This window comes from Oncorhynchus kisutch, linkage group LG14 (assembly GCF_002021735.2).
Source record: "Oncorhynchus kisutch isolate 150728-3 linkage group LG14, Okis_V2, whole genome shotgun sequence".
Taxonomy (NCBI): Eukaryota; Metazoa; Chordata; class Actinopteri; order Salmoniformes; family Salmonidae; genus Oncorhynchus; species Oncorhynchus kisutch.
This window is the reverse complement of record NC_034187.2, coordinates 73145971-73170970: the sequence shown is the minus strand read 5'-3', so window position 1 is coordinate 73170970 and position 25000 is coordinate 73145971. Positions and strand designations below refer to the sequence as shown.

The 25000-nt window shown below is 42.8% G+C and overlaps 1 protein-coding gene across 5 annotated transcripts in view; it reads right to left on the bottom strand.

The window, feature by feature from the left end:
* Positions 1-25000, bottom strand: part of LOC109904393 (cytoplasmic dynein 1 intermediate chain 1-like) — a 129455-nt gene that overhangs the window by 27120 nt on the left and 77335 nt on the right. For all 5 annotated transcript variants that reach the window (XM_031788911.1, XM_031788913.1, XM_031788909.1 and 2 more), the window contains 5 exons: positions 24817-24982; positions 24452-24551; positions 23950-24075; positions 2778-2924; positions 541-654 (listed from right to left, as the gene is read on the bottom strand). In XM_031788911.1, coding sequence (XP_031644771.1) covers positions 541-654; positions 2778-2924; positions 23950-24075; positions 24452-24551; positions 24817-24982 — 653 coding nt within the window. The remainder of the gene's footprint in view (positions 1-540; positions 655-2777; positions 2925-23949; positions 24076-24451; positions 24552-24816; positions 24983-25000) is intronic.

Genomic DNA, 25000 nt, shown 5'->3' with positions numbered 1-25000 from the left:
TTTGATAGGGCTTTGTCATGGTATTAGCTACACTGTTTGATAGGGCTTTGTCATGGTATTAGCTACACTGTTTGATAGGGCTTTGTCATGGTATTAGCTACACTGTTTGATAGGGCTTTATCAATGGTATTAGCTACACTGTTTGATAGGGCTTTGTCATGGTATTAGCTACACTGTTTGATAGGGCTTTATCATGGTATTAGCTACACTGTTTGATAGGGCTTTATCAATGGTATTAGCTACACTGTTTGATATGGCTTTATCATGGTATTAGCTACACTGTTTGATAGGGCTTTATCATGGTATTAGCTAAACTGTTTGATAGGGCTTTGTCATGGTATTAGCTACACTGTTTGATAGGGCTTTATCATGGTATTAGCTACACTGTTTGTATGAGTCAGTTATAGTACCAATCTCTTTAATGACAATATGCCCTATGTCATATGTGATTATCTAATCTATTGCTGACTCTGAATCAGTTTGAAGAGATGGACCTTAATGATACAGATCATTATTGACTGATGTCGGATCAGCTCTTACCTGTGGCTGAGAGAGCATGTCAAGACTCCAGGAGCACATCCTGCCGTCTGTGGACACGGTGATCAGGTTGTTGGCGTTCTGTGTTCCCACCACGTTCACACAGTACACCGGGTGCTACAGACACAGGAAGGACAGACAGTATAGACACAGGAGAGACAGGAGAGACATGAAGTATAGCCAGTACAGACCCATGAAGTACAGACAGGAAGTACAGACAGTAGAGACACAGGAAGTACAGACAGGAAGTACAGACAGTACAGACTCATGAAGTACAGACAGGAAGTAAAGACAGTACAGACCCATGAAGTACAGACAGGAAGTACAGACAGTACAGACCCATGAAGTACAGACAGGAAGTACAGACAGTACAGACCCATGAAGTACAGACAGGAAGTACAGACAGTAGAGACACAGGAAGTACAGATACAGGAAGGATAGACACAGGAAGGACAGACAAAGGAAAGACATACACAGGAAATAAAAACACATGAAGTACAGACACACGAAGTACAGACACATGAAGTACAGACACATGAAGTACAGACACATGAAGTACAGACACACAAAGTACAGACACATGAAGTACAGACACATGAAGTACAGACACACGAAGTACAGACACATGAAGTACAGACACACGAAGTACAGACACATGAAGTACAGACACATGAAGTACAGACACACGAAGTACAGACACATGAAGTACAGACACACGAAGTACAGACACATGAAGTACAGACACATGAAGTACAGACACGTGAAGTACAGACAGTACAGACACGGGAAGTACAGACACATGAAGTAAGACAGTACAGACACGGGAAGTACAGGCAGAACAGACAGACGAAGTACAGACAGAGGAAGTAAAAAAACAGACATGGAATGACAATGAAAAAACACACTGGATGTCTCCCTTATTGTATCACTTCAGTTCCAATTCAGTTATTTAATTTGTATCTACATCATAGTGTAGTTGTTTAAATAGCTCGACATGTGAATAAGGCAGTATACTTTATATTATTTCACACACATTTAATATCTTATGAAAGTCAGCAGGTATAACCTGAATATGCACAAAGATGTAAAATATTGTCTTCCTACAACACTGAGATGACAGAAAGCTCTTATTGAGTAAAGAGATGCCAATGTGCAACAGCCCCTTACTCCAACTAAGCATCGGCATCCAGCGCTGTGCAAATGTGTTGTGTGAAACCATTATCTCATTATTGACCTCAAATAGATTTTTTTTCCGGCCACAAAGGCCCCTTTCAGAGAGCAGGCGGGTCAATGAGGCGAAGGACTAGACATACAATAACCCCCCCCCACCTCCCACCACTACCAATAAACGTTATTGCCTGCCTTGGGTGGTATTCACAATGTGTTAAGGCTCAATGGGTTTGTTGGGGTGAATAGATTGAGGTTAAGAAGGTAGTTATGGTAGATAACATACAGGATACAGGATAGAATATATATATATTTTTATTTAACCTTTATTTAACTAGGCAAGTCGATTAAGAACAAATTCTTATTTACAATGATGGCCTACACCGGCCAAACCCAGACGATGATGGGCCAATTGTGCGCCGCCCTATGGGACTCCCAATCATGGCCGGATGGGATACAGCCTGGATTCGAACCAGGGACTGTAGTGCTTTAGACCGCTGCGCCACTCGGGAGCCATATAGAAGGGATCATCAACTAGACTCAGCCGCAGGACAATTTTTTCTTGATGTTCAGGGGGCCGGAACATGATAACAAATAATTGGTAGACTGCAAATTGACCGCAAGAAACCCAAACAGATAATATTTGACTTAAAACATAATAATTTCAAACTTTGATTCCATTTGTCTACGATCACATCTCTCTATTATACATGGGAATACTTGGAAACAGATTTCCAAAATTAAAATCACTTGGAGCTGATTTCCTGGTGTTTTTATAGTATTTTATGTCCAACAACAAAAAAATGTGTTATATGTTTTTAATGTCCTCAGGGATTGCAGGGTTTCAGTGTGTTGCAGCTCTGGATGTGAATATAGTGTATGACCACCTCTAAACCAGTAATATATGTTGAAGATGAAAGTTGAAAGTGTCTCAGTGCATATGGAGACTAATAGTGCGTCCCAAATGGCAGCTTATTTCCTATATAGTGCACTACTTTTGACAAGGGCCCATAGTGCGCTGGTAAAAGTAGTGCACTATAAAGGGAATAGGGTGGACTGCACTGTGGACTTACCGTGTGAGCTGCAGCTGAGAGGGGGGTTCTCTGTACAGGAGTTCTGCGGTGGCTGCGGTTGTCCCACAGGACTATCTGGCCAGAGTAGGTCCCCCCCACCACCAGGTTAGGATGGAACCTAGCAAAGCCCACTGACACCACGGGAGACTGGAGAACAGAGGGAGAGATAAACGGTAGGAGAGAAGAAAAGGGGATAGAGGGAGAGATAAAGGGTAGGAGATAAGAAAAGGGGATAGAGGGAGAGATAAAGGTTAGGAGAGAAGAAAAGGGGATAGAGGGAGAGATAAAGGGTAGGAGAGAAGAAAAGGGGATAGAGGGAGAGATAAAGGGTAGGAGAGAAGAAAAGGGTATAGAGGGAGAGATAAAGGGTAGGAGAGAAGAAAAGGGTATAGAGGGAGAGATAATGGGTAGGAGAGAAGAAAAGGGGATAGAGGGAGAGATAAAGGGTAGGAGAGAAGAAAAGGGGATAGAGGGAGAGATAAAGGGTAGGAGAGAAGAAAAGGGGATAGAGGGAGAGAGAAAGGGTAGGAGAGAAGAAAAGGGGATAGAAGGAGAGATAAAGGGTAGGAGAGAAGAAAATGGGATAGAGGGAGAGATAAAGGGTAGGATAGAAGAAAAGGGGATAGAGGGAGAGATAAAGGGTAGGAGAGAAGAAAAGTGGATAGAGGGAGAGATAAAGGGTAGGAGAGAAGAAAAGGGGAGAGAGGGAGAGATAAAGGGTAGGAGAGAAGAAAAGGGGAGAGAGGGAGAGATAAAGGGTAGGAGAGAAGAAAAGGGGAGAGAGGGAGAGAGAAAGAAGTGATGGAAGACAGATGGGCAGAAAGAAAGAGAACAATTGAAAAAGAGAGAGGAGTTAGAGTAAGAAAGATATATAGAGAGAGCGAGAGAGAAAGAGAGAGAGAACAAGAGCGAGCGAGAGATGGTAAGAGAGAGAGAGCGAGAGAGAGCGAGAGAGCGAAAGAGAGCGAGAGAGAAAGAGAGTGAGAGAGGGTACGAGAGAGAAAGCGAGAGAGGAGGAGAGAGAGAGCGCAAGAGAGAGAGTGAGAGAGGGTACGAGAGAGAAAGCGAGAGAGAAAGAGAGAGAGAAAGAGAGAGAGAGCGAGAGAGAGACAGAGAGAGAGAGAGGGGGTGGGGGAGAGAGTACAACAGCGTTATTTTGAGTAAGGAGGGAAAGAGATAGGGAGGGTAGGAGAGAGGGAGAAAGAGATGATGAGTTGACTGTACAGGGTCTGCTGAGGAGAGGAGAGGGGTGACGTGGGGGTAACGACAGAGACAATGTGGAAGATTGTGGCCCCAGACAATTTATATTACCGCATCAAACCCTGCAGGAGCCAGCAGAGCGCCAAGTGTAACCTCCATCATGACAAGCGTGGCGCTCTCTGGCGCTTTGTTTATTGAGTTCTGTTTCCTCTTCACTGAGCATCACATATGGCTTCTTCCACGGTCTCAGCGTGCAGATTGCAAAGTAGCCTCTACTATCAAATCAAATAAAATTGTATTGGTCACGTACACATACTTAGCAGATGTTATTGTGGGTGTAGTGAAATGCTTGTGTTCCTAGTTCCAATAGTGCAGTAGTATCTAACAATTCACAACAATACACACAAATCTAAAAGTAAAAGAATGGAATTAAGAAATATATCAATATTAGACAGAGCAATGTAGGCATGGCATTAACTAGAATACAGTAGAATAGAATACAGTGTATACACATGAGATGAGTAACGCAGGATGTAAACATTATTAAAGTGACTAGTGTTCCATTTTTAAAGTGACCAGTGATTCCAAGTCTATATACATGGGGCAGCAACCTCTAAGGGGCAGGGTTGACTAACCCGGTGGTAGCTGGCTAGTGATGGCTATTTAACAATCTGATGGCCTTAGAAGTTGTTTTTCAGTTTCTATGTACCAGCTTTGATGCACCTGTACTGACCTCGCCTTCTGGATGATAGCGGGGTGAACAGGCCGTGTCTCGGGTGATTGTTGTCCTTGATGATCTTTTTGGCCTTCCTGTGACATTGGGTGCTGTTGGTGTTCTGGAGGGCAGGCAGTGTGCTCCCGATGATGCGTTGTGCAGACCGCACCACCCCCTGGAGAGCCCCGAGGTTGCGGGCGGTGCAGTTTTCCGTACCAGGTGGTGATACAGTCCGACAGGATGCTCTCAATTGTGCATCTGTAGCAGTTTATGAGGGTCTTAGGGGCCAAGACGAATTCCTTCAGCCTCCTGAGGTTGAAGAGGCACTGTTGCGCCTTCTTCACCACACTGTCTGTGTGGGTGGACCATTTCAGATTGTCAGTGATGTGTACGTCGGAGGAACTTGAAGCTTTCCACCTTCTCCACTGTGGAGAAGGCTTCTCCTCTGCTGTTTCCTGAAGTCCACGATCATCTCTTTCATTTTGTTGACATTGAGGGAGAGGTTATTTTCCTGGAACCACTCTACCAGGGTCCTCACATCCTCCCCTGTTGGCTGCTTGTCATTGTTGGTAATCAGGCCTACTACTGTTGTGTCGTCTGCACTTGATGATGAACTTGATGATGAAGTTGGAGGCGCGCCTGGTCACGCAGTCATGGTTGAACAGGGAGTACAGAAGAGGGCTCAGAACGCACCCTTGTGGGGCCCCTGTGTTGAGAATCAGTGAAATGGAGATGTTGTTTCCCACCTTCACCACCTGGGGGGGGCGGCCCGTCAGGAAGTCCAGGACCCTGTTGCACAGGGCGAGGTTCAGACCAAGGGTCCCAAGCTTAATGATGAGCTTGGAGGGTCCTATGGTGTTGAAGGCTGACCTATAGTCAATTAACAGCATTCTTACATAGGTATTCCTCTTGTCCAGATGTGTTAGGGCAGTGTGCAGTGTGATGGCGATTGCATCGTTTGTGGATCTATTGGCGCGGTAAGCAAATTGAAGTGGATCTCAGGTGTCAGGTAAGGTAGAGGTGATATGATCCATGACTAGTCTCTCAAAGCACTTCATGATGACAGAAGTGAGTGCTACAGGGCGATAGTCATTGAGTCCAGTTACCTTTGCATTCTTGGGTACAGGAACAATGGTGGACATCTTGAAGCAAGTGGCGACAGCCGACTGGGGTAGGGAGAGATTGAATATGTCAGTAAACATTCCAGCCAGATGGTCTGCGCATGCTCTGAGGACATGGCTTGGGATGTCGTCTGGGCCGGGAGCCTTGCGAGGGTTAACACGCTTAAATGTCTTACTCACGTCGGCCACAGTCCTTGGGAGCGGGCCGCGTCGGTGGCACTGTGTTATCCTCAAAGCGGGTGAAGGAGTATTGTCCGGGAGGAAGACGTCTGCCTTTCCTCTGCATGCATACCCTCGATCTATGTCCCAAATGGAGCCCTATTCCCTTGACCCTGATCAAATGAAGTGCACTGTAGCCATTTCCTGCAGTCTAATTACCTAGTGGACTCATACGTGGAATGTTATTCATATTTTTCATAATTTCATAATTTTGAAACAATATAAAATAAAAAATATCTGATGTTTGTATTTAAAACAGTTTTGTTATATTTCAGTCTTCTGTGTATATAAAGTGTAATATTGGGAAGCAAACTTACAAACGGAATACATTTCAACTCTATTTCTGACATGTTACAGGTGTCTTCTTTTTTTAAGACCATAACCATGTGTGTGAGGTGTATACTTTTCTTTCATATGTCTATGAAGAAACGCTCTGTTTGACCCGGATTTAACCCACTGCATTAGAAGGATAAAGGGAATAGGGTGCCATCTGGGTTTGTAACCCTTCTCCTTTCCTATAACCAGTGGTATACTACAACCAGTGGTATACTACAACCAGTGGTATACTACAACCAGTGGAATTCTACAGCCAGTGGTATACTACAGCCAGTGGTATACTACAACCAGTGGTATACTACAACCAGTGGTATACTACAACCAGTGGTATACTATAACCAGTGGTATACTATAACCAGTGGAATACTATAACCAGTGGTATACTACAACCAGTGGTATACTACAACCAGTGGAATTCTACAGCCAGTGGTATACTACAGCCAGTGGTATACTACAACCAGTGGTATACTACAACCAGTGGTATACTACAACCAGTGGTATACAGCAACCAGTGGTATACTACAACCAGTGGTATACTACAACCAGTGGAATTCTACAGCCAGTGGAATACTATAACCAGTGGTATACTACAACCAGTGGTATACTACAACCAGTGGTATACTACAACCAGTGGTATACTATAACCAGTGGTATACTACAACCAGTGGTATACTACAACCAGTGGTATACTACAACCAGTGGTATACTATAACCAGTGGTATACTATAACCAGTGGAATACTATAACCAGTGGTATACTACAACCAGTGGTATACTACAACCAGTGGAATTCTACAGCCAGTGGTATACTACAGCCAGTGGTATACTACAACCAGTGGTATACTACAACCAGTGGTATACAGCAACCAGTGGTATACTACAACCAGTGGTATACTACAACCAGTGGAATTCTACAGCCAGTGGAATACTATAACCAGTGGTATACTACAACCAGTGGTATACTACAACCAGTGGTATACTACAACCAGTGGTATACTATAACCAGTGGTATACTACAACCAGTGGTATACTATAACCAGTGGAATACTATAACCAGTGGTATACTATAACCAGTGGTATACTACAACCAGTGGTATACTATAACCAGTGGTATACTATAACCAGTGGTATACTACAACCAGTGGTATACTATAACCAGTGGTATACTACAGCCAGTGGAATACTACAACCAGTGGTATACTACAACCAGTGGAATACTACAACCAGTGGTATACTACAACCAGTGGTATACTACAACCAGTGGTATACTATACCCATTGGTATACTACAACCAGTGGCATACTACAACCAGTGGTATACTACAACCAGTGGTATACTATAACCAGTGGTATACTACAACCAGTGGTATACTATAACCAGTGGTATACTATACCCAGTGGTATACTACAACCAGTGGTATACTATAACCAGTGGTATACTACAACCAGTGGCATACTACAACCAGTGGTATACTACAACCAGTTGTATACTATAACCAGTGGTATACTACAACCAGTGGTATACTATAACCAGTGGTATACTATAACCAGTGGTATACTACAACCAGTGGTATACTATAACCAGTGGTATACTATAATCAGTGGTATACTACAACCAGTGGTATACTACAACCAGTGGTATACTATAACCAGTGGTATACTACAACCAGTGGTATACTACAACCAGTGGTATACTATACTCAGTGGTATACTACAACCAGTGGTATACTATAACCAGTGGCATACTACAACCAGTGGCATACTACAACCAGTGGTATACTACAACCAGTTGTATACTATAACCAGTGGTATACTACAACCAGTGGTATACTATAACCAGTGGTATACTACAACCAGTGGTATACTATAACCAGTTGTATACTATAAGCAGTGGTACACTACAACCAGTGGTGTACTTTTCTGAGAAGGGCCCTGAGTTTACTGACCAGAATGTGACCTGGTCAGGTAAAACTCTAGGCTCTAGTCATAACAATGTCTTCTGGTCATCAAATCAACTCCGTGTCCTGAGTACAGAACTGCCTTTCCAGAACAGATACAATTTAACCCGTAATATCTACTGTACCTACCACTGCATAAACATAAACCACTCTCTCTGTGTTGACCAAATTTTCTCTTGAACCAGAACTGAACCATACACGGTCCACTGGCAGTACTTTTCCCAGTTTACACATTGAGAAGAGCCCATTTGATCTGGTTAAAGTGAAATAGGGATACAGTGTGGTGGGATTGTTTTCTTTTCTCTTTAAGATCTACTGTTTTATGAGTGAGTAAAACAAAGAGAAGAGAGATTCTCTCCGTCTGTCTCTCTCAGTCTCTCGCTCTCTCTCTCCGTCTCTGTCTCTCCCCCACCACAACATGTGCAACCGCCAAGTCCTGCACCTCGAGTTCATTTTAAAGAGGACTGGAAAACAAACCAAAGCAAAAGAAAACACGCTTCTCTTTCTTTTCTTTTCTTACTCTCCTTCTTTCTCTCCTTCTACCAGAACGGCTGCAGAAGAGTCTCAGATGTGAAGTGTTTTTCCAAACCGAGACTCAAAATAAACTGAGCTTTAGGGGTAAAAATAAAGTATTGTGTTGGCCATCAGAAACCATCCCTGAGAAGTTTATTTACCCATGGGGAACAGCAGGGGAATCTGGATTAAGGTTAAAATCCATTAACACACATTGTTTGATGCTGACCGAGAATATTTAGACTCTATTCTAAATATTCTCGGTTTATTTTAAATATTTAGATTTGAATGAGTTACCCCCGGGTGACTGGGTTTGAATGTAAAAGTGGGTAGCGCTATGAAATTATATATAAATGTATAGCCTAAATATGAAATAATACATAAACGACACATAGTCCATACAAAGACATACTGTACAAATATATGCTACACAGACACAGTGTATTATAAAGTCAGATTCAATAGACTTTAACTTGTTGAAGGCCACAGAGACACCAGTATAAAAACACAAACAATTGATCAACGTCTTAATAAGATATAATGGTGTTCTTGTTCACCAGCCCAGGACAGCCTAGAAGCGTGGTACACAAGGCTAAATATAATGCTAATTCTCTCACTCAACACTTATTTATCCCTCCCTCACTCACATACAAGCACACTTGTTTGAGTGAGATTTTTTCTTCATCCATCTAAACTAAGTCGGTCTCCTCGTTTAACTTTTGGCATTAAAGGGGCACTCCGCGATTGTTGCATACATTTTCTTTTACTTATAAATGAATGACATATAGGTTTGTTGTTGTTTGAATCCCAGATTGCCCCTTTAATATAGCCCTCATATGTTCCTAAAAGCTAACTTCGCTAAGCTAGGCTACCCTTAAGCTACCCTTAAGCCCCATCTCTGATGTACAGTAGATGTACATCAGGCAGCCATTTCAATCAGCACATCAGAGGCCCCGGGCCTGATCTTTGACCCTGCGGCTGTCTGTGGTTGGGTCTGCCGTCAGGGCCACGCTCCTCAGACAGGGCTGCTTCATTACAGGGATAATGATAATGAACGCCCGGCACAGCCCGGTGGGGTCCCCACAACAAGAGGATCATCACTCCTCTACTCCCCTACCAAGACATTCATCAGAAGACTAATGAAGGAGTGTAAACCCAAAATAACCCCAAAGGAGAGGATTACTTAGCCACAGAGCAGACCACCAGCCTTATTAAAAGCACCTGTTAAAATGGCGCCGTATTGTACCGTCTTGCAAGCCCTGACCCAACTTTGTCATTTTGTGATTATTTTGGTGCTTATCGGCTATCATCTCCTATGATAGACAAGAACTGTTGAACATCAAATCGGCAGTTACTAATCTCAATTCCGGCTTCAAATTCGACTTCGACTCATCGGTCTAGGCTCTTTGTGTAATTCCAACAAAATGTTTGGGCTACCGAATAGGAAACGCATGCGAAAAAGAGGGAGAAGAGGGGGAACCCTGGCGAGATTAAGATGAAGGGAAAACCGGCCACCTCTTCCCTCCATTCTATTGGCCAATGTACAGTCTCTTGATAATAAGATAGATGATCTCCAATCGCGGATTTGTGAACAAGATCCCCCACATGGCTATCCAACTCAATGAATTCTCCATTCACCGAGCAGACAGGACATTGGATTTAGGGAAATCGAGAGGGGGGGGGGTATGCCTCTTCATCAATAACAAATGGGGGGGAGTGGGTCAGTCGAACGCTTCAAGATCCTCAGTGTCCAAATCACTAGGGACCTGAAATGGTCCACACATATGCAAACAGTTGTGAAGGAGGTTGAAAAGATTTATCATGGGCCCTCAAATCCTCAAAAAGTTCTACAGCTGCCCCACAGAGAGCATCTTGACTGGCTGCATCACTGCCTGGTATGGCAACTGCACTCGATCGCATGGCGCTACATGGGGGTGGTGCCAACAGCCCAGTACATCACAGGGGCCGAGCTCCCTGCCATCCAGGACCTCTATACCAGGCAGTGTGAAAGGAAGACCTGGATTATTGTTAAAGACTCCGCACGGCAAGCAGTACTGGACCATCAAGTCTGACACCAACAGGCTTCTATCCCCAAGCCATAAGACTGCTAACAAAACGTCCACACGGACTATCTGAGTTGAGCATTGTATTTTATTCTCTATGCACATTCTACACACACAGACACTCACTCACACTGACACTCCAACACACACACACACACACACACACACACACACACACACACACACACACACACACACACACACACACACACACACACACACACACACACACACACACACACACACACACACACACACACACACACACACACACACACACACACACACATACTGACTCTATACATGCACACACACTCACATATAATCGTCATACACTGAGTGTAAAAATTATTAAGAGCACCTGCTCTTTCCATGAAATACACTGACCAGGTAAAAGCTATGAACCCTTACTGATGTCACTTGTTAAATCCACTTCAATCAGTACAAAGGAGACAGGTTAAAGAAGGATTTTTAAGCCTCGAGACAATTGAGACATGGATTGTGTATGTGTGCCATTCAAAGAGAGAATGGGCAAGACAAAAGATTAAAGTTCCTTTGAACGAAGTATGGCAGTACAGTAGGTGCCAGACTGCAACGCTGCTGGATTTTTCATGCAGTTTCCTGTGTGTATCAAGAATGGTCCTCCACCCAAAGGACATCCAGCCAACTTGACACAACTGTGGGAAGCATTGGAGGCAACATTGGCCAGCATCACTGTGGAATGCTTTCCACACCTTGTAGTCCCTGGCCTGACGAATTGAGGCTGTTCTGAGGGCAAAAGGGGGTGCAACTCAATATTAGGAAGGTGTTCTTAATGTTTTGTACACTCAGTGCATATGCTGCTGCTACTCTGTTTATCATATATCCTGATGCCTAGTCACCTTAACCCCATATCTAACCCTACCACTCCAGCATCCCGGAACATTGTAAATATAGTATTGGCACTGACCCTGGAACTGACCCTGTATATAGCTACTGACCCTGGAACTGACCCTGTATATAGCTACTGACCCTGTATATAGCTACTGACCCTAGAACTGACCCTGTATATAGCTACGGAACCTGGAACTGATCCTGTATATAGCTACTGACCCTGGAACTGACCCTGTATATAGCTACTGACCCTGGAACTGACCCTGTATATAGCTACTGACCCTGTATATAGCTACTGACCCTGGAACTGACCTGTATATAGCTACTGACCCTGTATATAGCTACTGACCCTGGAACTGACCCTGTATATAGCTACTGACCCTGTATATAGCTACTGACCCTGGAACTGACCCTGTATATAGCTACTGACCCTGTATATAGCTACTGACCCTGGAACTGACCCTGTATATAGCTACTGATCCTAGAACTGACCCTGTATATAGCTACTGATCCTAGAACTGGCCCTGTATATAGCTACTGACCCTGGAACTGACCCTGTATATAGCTACTGACCCTGGAACTGACCCTGTATATCAAATCAAATCAAATCAAATGTATTTATATAGCCCTTCGTACATCAGCTGATATCTCAAAGTGCTGTACAGAAACCCAGCCTAAAACCCCAAACAGCAAGCAATGCAGGTGTAGAAGCACGGTGGCTAGGAAAAACTCCCTAGAAAGGCCAATACCTAGGAAGAAACCTAGAGAGGAACCAGGCTATGTGGGGTGGCCAGTCCTCTTCTGGCTGTGCCGGGTGGAGATTATAACAGAACATGGCCAAGATGTTCAAATGTTCATAAATGACCAGCATGGTCGAATAATAATAAGGCAGAACAGTTGAAACTGGAGCAGCAGCACAGTCAGGTGGAAGTTGAAACTGGAGCAGCAGCATGGCCAGGTGGACTGGGGACAGCAAGGAGTCATCATATATAGCTACTGATCCTGGAACTGACCCTGTATATAGCTACTGACCCTGGAACTGACCCTGTATATAGCTACGGAACCTGGAACTGATCCTGTATATAGCTACTGATCCTAGAACTGACCCTGTATATAGCTACTGATCCTAGAACTGGCCCTGTATATAGCTACTGACCCTGGAACTGACCCTGTATATAGCTACTGATCCTGGAACTGACCCTGTATATAGCTACTGACCCTGGAACTGACCCTGTATATAGCTACTGACCCTGGAACTGACCCTGTATATATATCTTACTCACTTTCTCGTGTTCTTCTTATTACTATTTCTTGTGTGTTTTTGTTCTCCTTGGCTTTCTAATGTATTTTTTATAGTACTACTGCATTGTTGGGAAAGAGCAAGCGAGAAAGGTATTTTCAATGTACAGTACTAGTGCTTGTGAGAGTAAAAACGGTGAACTTGAAACCTAAGTTGCATACTGTATATAAGTGTCTTCATTTGATCAAACTTTCCCTCAGGAAAGGGATGTAAGTTATACGATAGATTGTTATAAAGAGACTTAAGAGAAATGAATTTATTTACCGCAAATTATTCCCACATGACTTTGAAGAATCATGGTGAAATAGGAGAAACATGACTAAGACAAGCACGTTCATTTCTCCTAGAATGAGGTTGAGGTAAACTACCAGGACTCTTCAAAAATCCATCTCTCTGAGTAATAACCATGATAAATACTAACTTTAATCTTCTATCTCATTACCAGAAGTCATCAATTATTCCGTTCTATAAACGTCTGGAAGATCCCCTGCTCGCAATATGACATGATGTAACGTTAGTCTCCTTGCCAGAGTTATCATTACTAATAAATCACTAAGCTTAATAGTAACGACAGAAAAAAAGGATTAAAAAAAGACTGGATATTGACTCCATATGTTCCGCAGACTTCTGACCCTATCAGGCGCTTCATCTAAAGTGGAGAAATCCTTTAACTAAACCAAGAATTCACACAATTTTAAAGTTTAAACCGCACCTTATTTCACCACTATCCTTGTCTGTAGGCCTACTGAATCAGCTACTGACATTAGCTCTGTTTATAACACTATAGTGCAGTTTGCGACGTCTGCCAGAAATGAACTGGGCGCTACACAAGAAGCCTTATCCAGTTGTCATATATCAACACGTACGGTCGTGAATTACACTGACAGACTGTATATCGTCAGCTACTGAAGATGACTTCAATTTGTCCCCATAAAACTACTTATGACTTCTTCCCGTAAGGAATTGGTTGATACATTCAAGTATTTCCCCATTCAGATGTCATGTTGTGTTATTAACAGATAAGTTAATATGAGGCAGAGGTTGCGTCCCCCAAATGGCACCCTACTCCCTACATAGTGCACTACTTTTGACCAGAGCTCTATGGGCCATGGTCAAAAGTAGTGCATGATATAGGGAATAGGTTGCTACTTTGGATTCAGCCAATGATATTAGAGGCTGATTCAATCTTTGTTTACACAACTACTGTGACACACATCTAACTGGAAGCATCTGTCTGTCAGCGGAATCCACCTGTTACTACCCAAATCAATATAGGAAAGTAGTTACTGTATGTTTACATGCAACTGAATAAATACTGAAATGTGGGTTTGATTAGTTTGAGCCCTAAGATCTAATTCCAATGAGCACCTTTGAAACAAAGTGGATATTCAAGTAAATATAAGTCCTTGCAGCACCTGCATATATAAAGCTTCCTATATCAAAACCATCTCGCACACTTCTCTGTGTAAAGTCTGTATTATGAACATATCTCAATAATATACTTTTTCTTTACCAACTACAACATTAATTTCCAAAGTTAAGTAGCTCTGAGACCTTTTCTCCTTTTTCTCAAGGTATGTTCAGGTCCTGTAAAGTCATCTATCGGTGGCCCATAACCAAACAGACGTTTAAACTGACAGCTTCACTGAAAAACACCAGTGAAAGTCATTTTTCTGCAACAAAACTTAATTGAAACGGATAAGTTAATATGAGGCAGAGGTTGCGTCGAGGGCCCATCACCTACAGAGCAAAAGCATAGGGGTTTTCCTTCCCCAAGGCACTGTTTTAAAATCATCTCAAGAAGTGAAATGCTTGTGACAGAGCCTGTTATATTAACAGGAAGGGTTCTATACAGAATAATACTCAGGCTAACCCATGATAAGATATGGCACGAAGAGAGGGATTATGGAAGAGAGGAACGAACACTCCCTACTTGGTTGCCTCCCTCTTTCTCGGGTAAAAAATGCTCCTGGAGTTTGGGTTGGGATGGGAGGGAGGAAGAGGAGAGGGGGTGGATGACTTAGTAACAAGACAGTATATTCTCCTCTCCTCCTCTCGCTGCACCACCACAGTCATCTGGTTTTCAGCAAGGCTTATGAGGACCAGATGGACTGAACCCTCTTCCCTTGGCATCCCTCGCTCTCTCTTTTTTACGACACCCCACAGATTTTGTCACTCTGTGGTCTCTGGCACAGCCGGTGGAATAGCATATCTCTGTTTCATCAGATAAAGAAAATGAGGCTTTGTGAATACAAGCAGCCTTTCTCTCGTTCTCTCGGCCCCTCTCTCTTTCTTTCCTTTCCATCTCTCTCTTTCATCCTCTTCTTCTTCTCTCTTTTCAGTGAGAGTGACCTTAATCATATTGCCATAGGAGAAGTGCCGTAAATTGATACCAAAATATAAAAAATAAAGATGATTAAAGTGAGAATTCCAATTTAATTGATAAAGTATGATTAGAAAAAAAACTGCTTTGACACAATGATAGAGTGCTAAGTCTTAAAATGTTAATCTACCTAGCGTTGCCATATTCCTCTACCCATCAGAATCTGAACAGCAAAGAATTCAGGGAACAAGACCACTGCACCATAATGGAGGTACAATCTCTAGCTAGCTGTTGAAAGAATGTGTTATTATACAAGTCTATTATAAAACCCCCACAGACACAGGGTCTTTGACCTTCCTCTCACAAAGCTAACAGTGGCTTTTATAGGATTTCTCCAGTAAGCTTTATGAGCAAATGCAACTTCATCCGCCACTATAATTTAGAGTGGGAATCTCTCCAGAAACCCTATGAATACCTCTTCTCTCCCCCCTCCTCCCTCTCTATCCTCCCTCTTTCTCTGTCTGTTCCCCCCTCTCCCCCTCTCTCCTCTCTTTCCCCCCTCTCCTCCCTCTTTCTCTCTCTTCCCCCTCTCTCCTCCCTCTTTCTCTCTCTCCTTCCCCTCTCTCTCTCCCTCCCCTCTCTCACTCCCCCCCCACCCCTCTCTCTCTCCCCCGCTCCCTCCCCTCTCTCATTTCCCCCCCCCTCTCTCTCTCTTTCCCCCGCTCCTTTCCCTCTAAACCAGGCCTGCTTTCCCAACCCTCTGGCATGAGGATCAGGTCACAGAGAGCCATGGTGTGTAAAAGAAACTGAGAGATATTAATACAAATATGGCTGAGTGGGATGGGAGCTGACAGTGCCAGCGGGGGTGCGGGCGGTTGAGGGGTGCGAGTGAGGTTTTTGGGGCGTGCCAATGATGTGGCGTGACCCAGCCCACTTGAGCGGGTTGTGTGATGTTACTTGAGCACACAGGGTTTGGGCCAATGACGGGTCCACCGGCAGGGCTGTGAGAAGAGGACAGAATGCCTACCTCCCCAGTATCATTCACATCAACCCCCTCACAATGTAGCCCCAGTGTCCCCCCAAACCTCACTAATAACCCCTCCTCCCCCATATAATTCAATCGTAGTCCCCACCCCATCTACAAACCAACACACAACCCACTGGGCAGCAAAGTATGTGAGCAGAGTTGAGCGGTCAGAAATCCTCCATTCATTAAAATCACAATTTAACCAACACAACATCTATTGTTGTGACTACCTGGACCTAACATTGAAGCCAAACCATATGTTTGAATGAAAAGTACTTTAATAAACAACATGAAAAGGTGAATGTAAGAAGCGCTCATCATTTAAAATTGTCACGTTCTGACCTTTATTTCCTTTGTTTTGTCGTTATTTAGTATGGTCAGGGCGTGAGTTGGGGTGGGCAGTCTATGTTTGTTTTTCTATGATTTTGGGATTTCTATGTTTCGGCCTAGTATGGTTCTCAATCAGAGGCTGGTGTCGTTAGTTGTCTCTGATTGAGAATCATACTGAGGTAGTCTGGGTTTTACTGTTTGTTTGTGGGTGTTTGTTTCCATGTCTGTGTTTGTCGCCACACGGTACTGTTTCGGTTTGTTCACGTTTTTGTATTCATAGTGTTCAGTTTATGTTTTTAAATAAACAACCATGGACACTTACCACGCCGCATCTTGGTCCGATCCTCTTCAGACGAAGAGGAGGAAAACCCTTACACAAATAGTCTACATGTCGTATTAAACAGCATATAAAAACTCTAATAGGTCAGGAGCCAGACAGGGAGCCCAAGAATCAATGAAAATGAATTATTTAAGCTATATTATTTCAATTATTTTAAGGCTATAGCCTACAAAGAAATACTTTGTGAAGCATTTGCATGTGCGACACACTAGGCTGGCAGGGACATTAAGTGCTCAGCACTTCGTTATATTAAATCATTATATAATCCACAATTTGCACATACAGGCTGTGACGTACATAGAATTAAATACAAATTAAACGAAAAATGGTTTATTAAGCTTAGTCTACAGTGCCGTGGAAATCATTTTTAGAAACATGAATTTGGTCAGGGTCTGTGGCTTCAGGTTGATGCAATGGTGCCTGGAAAGCAGGCCAGAAGTGGAGAATACCCTCTCAGCTCTTGCGGAGCCAATGGGGATGCTAAATACCCTTCGGGCCACTCTTGCCAGGCTGGGTAGGGATGCATATTTTTTTTTTTTAGATAGGCCTAAAAGATTTGAGGTAAAATAACCCTATCAAATGGAAAGCTCCTTGACAGAGGTAATATGCCAGGCCTATTGGGCCAAAATCAATGATGGCCTATTGTATAAATAATAGAATGACAATGAACTAAATCTGATTTGACACACTTAGCTAGTTCCCCACCTCATGCCTTTCTGTTAGCATGTGCATGTAGATTGTACACCGTCATGCTTTCAGGATATGTCTTTTCAGATATTTTAGTTGTGGACATTACATCACCACACTCCCTCTTGTGGTTTTGGTCCTGATCTTTGTAAGTCACCTTGATTTTGCGCCTGTGTGTTTTATCACTTTCTTTATGAAAAGATTTTGTGAACTCCATAACAGTAGCTAAAGCAAGGGCTATAGCAGTACACAAGTAGCCAACAGATGCATATGAGGACAGGGCACGCCCTGAGCTGATGCAGTGAGTGCTTCTGGAGCACTACTGGAGTGAAATTGGAGGGGGCAAGAAGGCAGATGCTCCAACCTTTAGGAAACTCGCTCCACGTTCCAGTCAAATTGGGCACGCTCCACTCCTCGCCCCGCTCCAGCTCCGCTCCACTTACATACTCTGCTGGGCACACACTGGTTGAAAGTAATGGCAATATCCAAAGGTAGAAGTTTATTATTAATACAATGAATTTGGCATCGTATTCATAGAGATAATGGTAACTACTTCTAAACTTCCAAAAATCCAATCCACCATGGACAAATTATAATGACCATTTCAACGTCTAGTTTTTCATGCGAATTTAACGTGAAATCAAACCCCAAAAATTCACCATGCCCTTAGATTTAGGTAAAACATTTAAATTCCAATCAGTTGATAACTTTTTGCAAATCCATTCAGTTTTCCACGTCGATTCAACATAATCAAATTATTATTATTATTTTTTAATTGCATGGAGACAATGTTTATTCAACCAGATTTTTCCCAGTGGGGATGGTGTCCTTTGGGAAAATCAGATGTCAATGTAGCCTACATAAACTCAACCTCACATACTGTACAGACTTCCTTTCAACTCTTGAATGTTATTTAGGTAGCCTACACGAATGAATATGGAAGCTGATAGATGTCTAAATGTGTTGACATGATAGCTCAACTGAATCAAACACAGCTTGTTTAAAAAAAAAAGCTAAACATAAAGTAGAGGTACTGTAGGCATCTGAATGGTAGACTCCTCCTCAATGAAGTGCATTACCCCTCATACAGCAGTAGGAGTCACTGTTCAGGCAGAAATCGTTGGACTATGGCTTGACATTTTATTTCAATATACCACCAATATTTAGGCTGATGGCATGACGTTGAAATAATGACGATGATTCAAACACACCATTTCACTCTCTGAAATATGAAATTGAACATAATTTCAACCACCCGAATATACAGTGCATTCGGAAAGTATTCAGACCCCTTGACTTTTTCCACATTTTGTTACGTTACAGCCTTATTCTAAAATTGATTAAATAATTTTTGCTTGATCAATCTACACATAATACCCCATAAAGACAGGTTTTTAGAAATGTTGCCCAAGGAGAGCCCTGGCAGAGCCCTAACAGAGCCCTGGAAGAGCCCAAACAGAGCCATTGCAGAGCCCTAGCAGAGCCCTAACAGAGCCCTAACAGAGCCCTAACAGAGCCCTGGTAGAGCCCTGACAGAGCCCTAGCAGAGCCCTAACAGAACCCTAGCAGAGCCCTGGCAAAGCCCTAGCAGAGCCCTAACAGAGCCCTAACATACCTAAGCGTGTGTGATTGAAGAGAGGCCTACAGAGGATGAGTGTATGCGAGAGAGAAGAGAGAGAAGAGAGAGAAAAGAAAGGGGGAATGTGGTTTTGGGGGTTAAACGGCTGAACATGCTCGCACATTAAGATCCATCTGATCCACGGATAACTAGAAAGGAGCACCTCTGTTTGTAATAGATCCCGGAGCGAAAAACAATCTCTCTTCTCCCCTGATCACTTCTGCCTCCTTTCATCCCTCTCCAGCTAGAAATGCGAGGGAGGCCCATGCCAAGCGATTGGAGATTGACTCCTTTTCGCTCTGTCTTTTATTTATTTATTTCTCTCATGAAAGGGCATGGCACAGCCGCCCCTGGACACACTCATACTGACTGACACAAGAAAGCCTGGGAGGTGTCTGGGAGGTGCCTGGGAGGTGCCATTTAGGTTTTCATTTCTGCCCCCCCCCCCCCCCCCCCCTATCATTTCATCCACCACACATCTTCCCAGACTATAATATGGACATCATTATGTTATAGTAACCCAGCTTCCAGACTTCAATATGGACATCATTATGTTATAGTAACCCAGCTTCCAGACTATAATATGGACATCATTATGTCATAGTAACCCAGCTTCCAGACTTCAATATGGACATCATTATGTTATAGTAACCCAGCTTCCAGACTTCAATATGGACATCATTATGTTATAGTAACCCAGCTTCCAGACTTCAATATGGACATCATTATGTTATAGTAACCCAGCTTCCAGACTTCAATATGGACATCATTATGTTATAGTAACCCAGCTTCCAGACTTCAATATGGACATCATTATGTTATAGTAACCCAGCTTCCAGACTTCAATATGGACATCATTATGTTATAGTAACCCAGCTTCCAGACTTCAATATGGACATCATTATGTTATAGTAACCCAGCTTCCAGACTTCAATATGGACATCATTATGTTATAGTAACCCAGCATCCAGACTTCAATATGGACATCATTATGTTATAGTAACCCAGCTTCCAGACTTCAATATGGACATCATTATGTTATAGTAACCCAGCTTCCAGACTTCAATATGGACATCATTATGTTATAGTAACCCAGCTTCCAGACTTCAATATGGACATCATTATGTCATAGTAACCCAGCTTCCAGATGACAATATGGACATCATTATGTTATAGTAACCCAGTTTCCAGATGACAATATGGACATCATTATGTTATAGTAACCCAGCTTCCAGATGACAATATGGACATCATTATGTTATAGTAACCCAGCTTCCAGACTTCAATATGGACATCATTATGTTATAGTAACCCAGCTTCCAGACTTCAATATAGACATCATTATGTTATAGTAACCCAGCTTCCAGATGACAATATGGACATCATTATGTTATAGTAACCCAGCTTCCAGATGACAATATGGACATCATTATGTTATAGTAACCCAGTTTCCAGATGACAATATGGACATCATTATGTTATAGTAACCCAGCTTCCAGACTTCAATATGGACATCATTATGTTATAGTAACCCAGCTTCCAGATGACAATATGGACATCATTATGCTATAGTAACCCAGCTTCCAGATGACAATATGGACATCATTATTCTATAGTAACCCAGCTTCCAGATGACAATATGGACATCATTATGCTATAGTAACCCAGCTTCCAGACTTCAATATGGACATCATTATGCTATAGTAACCCAGCTTCCAGACTTCAATATGGACATCATTATGTTATAGTAACCCAGCTTCCAGACTTCAATATGGACATCATTATGCTATAGTAACCCAGCTTCCAGACTACAATATGGACATCATTATGCTATAGTAACCCAGCTTCCAGACTTCAATATGGACATCATTATGCTATAGTAACCCAGCTTCCAGATGACAATATGGACATCATTATTCTATAGTAACCCAGCTTCCAGACTACAATATGGACAGAAACCACTTGTAAAGACAAACTGACTCCAGTAATCCTTGTAGCTGTAACTGTAATATCTACACCAGACTACATACTGTCACACTGTAATATCTACACCAGACTACATGCTGTAACACTGTAATATCTACACCAGACTACATGCTGTAACACTGTAATATCTACACCAGACTACATACTGTAACACTGTAATATCTACACCAGACTACATGCTGTAACACTGTAATATCTACACCAGACTACATACTGTAACACTGTAATATCTACACCAGACTACATACTGTAACACTGTAATATCTACACCAGACTACATGCTGTAACACTGTAATATCTACACCAGACTACATGCTGTAACACTGTAATATCTACACCAGACGACATACTGTAACACTGTAATATCTACACCAGACTACATACTGTAACACTGTAATATCTACACCAGACTACATGCTGTAACACTGTAATATCTACACCAGACTACATACTGTAACACTGTAATATCTACACCAGACTACATACTGTAACACTGTAATATCTACACCAGACTACATGCTGTAACACTGTAATATCTACACCAGACTACATGCTGTAACACTGTAATATCTACACCAGACTACATGCTGTAACACTGTAATATCTACACCAGACTACATGCTGTAACACTGTAATATCTACACCAGACTACATACTGTAACACTGTAATATCTACACCAGACTACATACTGTAACACTGTAATATCTACACCAGACTACATGCTGTAACACTGTAATATCTACACCAGACTACATACTGTAACACTGTAATATCTACACCAGACTACATACTGTAACACTGTAATATCTACACCAGACTACATGCTGTAACACTGTAATATCTACACCAGACTACATGCACTTCAGAACATACATTAATAATAGTAGCCAAATAAAACAGGTGGATAATGGTGTTGTTTAAAATCTATTATTGCATTTATTATCTATTCAAATCTATTAAGGCCTCTACTAAATTGCATATATTCGTCTGCATTGTGGGAGTGGGTGGCTGTACATATGTGTATGGCTTTGCATGAGTGTGTGTGTGTGTGTTTGTGTGACTCTGTGTGTGAGCCTGTGACTCTGTGTGTATGTCTATAACTCAGTGTATGTGTGTGTGACTATTTCAATGTACTGTTTGTATATAAGTTTATACTGTGCGTGTGTGTGTGTTTATGAGGTAGACTCTGGGCGTAGGAAACAGAGTCAAGCAGCACATGTGATTGGAAGATCCACGTGGGTGGGCTAACACATGTGGCCTCCTGGATTAGGAAGTGGTAGGCCACATCTTTTTATTACGCAGAAGTTTCTATAATTCCCCCCCCCCCCTCTCTCTCTCGTGGAGAGTCCCTCTAAATCTCCTCCCCAGCCCTCAGTTGCCTCCCAGGCTCCCCATCACTCCCTCACAAACACGGACACACAAGGACACACACAGACACACATAGACACACACAGACACACACGGATTTGCACGTGAATACACACACATACGCGCAAACGTACACACACGTTTGTTTTACCATCCTTGAGGGGAACAAACAATCGATTCCTATTTAAAATCCTTTCTTCCATAACCCCAACCCCTAAAACCAACTCCTAACCCTAATCTTAACCTTAAACCTTATTGTAATCCTAAACCAAACCCCTAAACTTAAAATAGCCTTTTTCCTTGTGGGGTGTGGTGAAATGTCCCCACTTGTCAGAATTGTTCTTGTTTTACTATCCTTGTGAGGACTTCTGGTTACCAAATGGATTGTAAAACCAAAAGCACACACACAACGTCACAACCAACCAGAGGCATTTTCTACACCAAAACCAAAGCGAGCGAGCAGAACATGTTCCGTAATATCATGTTCTGCCCAAGTAGGCCAAACCCCAGGAACCCCTGAGGAACTCACTGCTTTAATTAAATATCACTTTACTCCTCATTTTTCATCTCTGGTGTCGTCATTGTTGAAGCGGTGGAGTGATGCGTTCCATAGACATTACCTACTAGTCTAAGGTAGCATCCCAAATTGCACCCTATCATTCCCTACATACTGCACTACTTTTGACCAGATCCCTATGGGCCCTGGTCAAAGTAGTGCACTATTTAATGAAAAGGATGCCTTTTGGGATGCAGCCTTAGAATATTGTATCTCTACCCACATCCACTTGTATCAGGCTGCCAATTAAAACATTAATCAACTGTAGGGAAATAGAGTCACTTTTTTTGTTGAAAGAACATATGCTATGAATATTTTTTTACTTTGGCTCTGTTGAGACAGTGCCCGACACACAATAATAAATCAGAGAGCTGTTGGTAAATTAAAGTACTGTGATATAGACATATAAGTCACATAAATGCAATATCGGTATAACACATTGGGAACATTTAAATGTTATATAGATCAAAGACCGTATTTATAAAGCATCCCAGAGAAGGAGCGCTGATCTAGGATCAGGTCCCCTCTCTTCATTGAATTATGATCTAAAAGGATAAACTGATTGTAGATCAGCACTCTGAGATACTTTGTGAATACGGTCCAACTGATCTGATAGAGGTGTACCTGGGACTGATTTTACCTGGCAGTGGAAGACATACTCAGGTGTGTTCTTGTTAAACTTCATGTTCCAGACCAGAGCTACACCGTCAGGCTCGTGAGGAGCATCCTCGTTGTTGTTGTAGGACGCCACCAACAGCTCTGGATACTGGGGAGGAAGAGAAGGGGGAGGTGAGAGGACAAGATCAAATAAAATGGAGAGATCGAGGAGAGGAAGGAAAGAAAGAGAAAACAGGAATGAGAGGGAAACTTGAAGGATAAAAGAGGATCAGGGGAGGAGGAAGAGGATGGAGAGGAGGATGAGGAGGAAGAGGATAGAGAGTACAGTGATGACACATACACTCACAAACATGCACTCCTTCCCTCCCAAAACACACACACACAACAGTGTGGGTAAAGTTGCACCTAAATGCTGATCCTGGGTCAGTTTTGCTTTCCCCCCACTAATTGTTAAGGTTAGCATTGCGGGAGGGGAAGCTGGTCCTAGATCTGTACCTAAGGGGAAACTTCACCCTGGTCCTTACCTGAGGGGACCAGTCCAGACAGGTAATGACTCGATGTTTGGACCAGTGCTCGTCATAGAATAGCCTACTGAGGGCCAGACTGGAGCCGCCTTGTAAGTCCCTGTGGCCAATAGAAACAGGGGTCAGAGGTCACTGGGTGATGTCATTGTATGTCAGGTCAAATGGGGGTTCTGAGAGGATGATGACATCATGAGGAGGGAATGTGTTTGAAGAACAAAGAGGTTAAGTCCTGATTGACACCAAAGGCATTACTCCATGAGGCCATTATCAGCTCCATACACATGATTACACAAACCATGGTCCCTCTACAGACATCACGACAGAGACACACACACACACACACCACACAAATTCAAATTTCGCACCCCTCCTTGTCATCCAGGTCTCGTCCACTGTAGTCAAAGAATATGTCTGAGTCCTGGGCCAGGGCTCTCTCCATCACTCTGATGCTGCAGTCAAAGAAACTGAGGAACTCCTCTGATTTGAGGATCTGCTGCTTCTCTTCCTCTGTCAGCTCCCTGCAGGGGTAGCCTGAAACACATACACGCA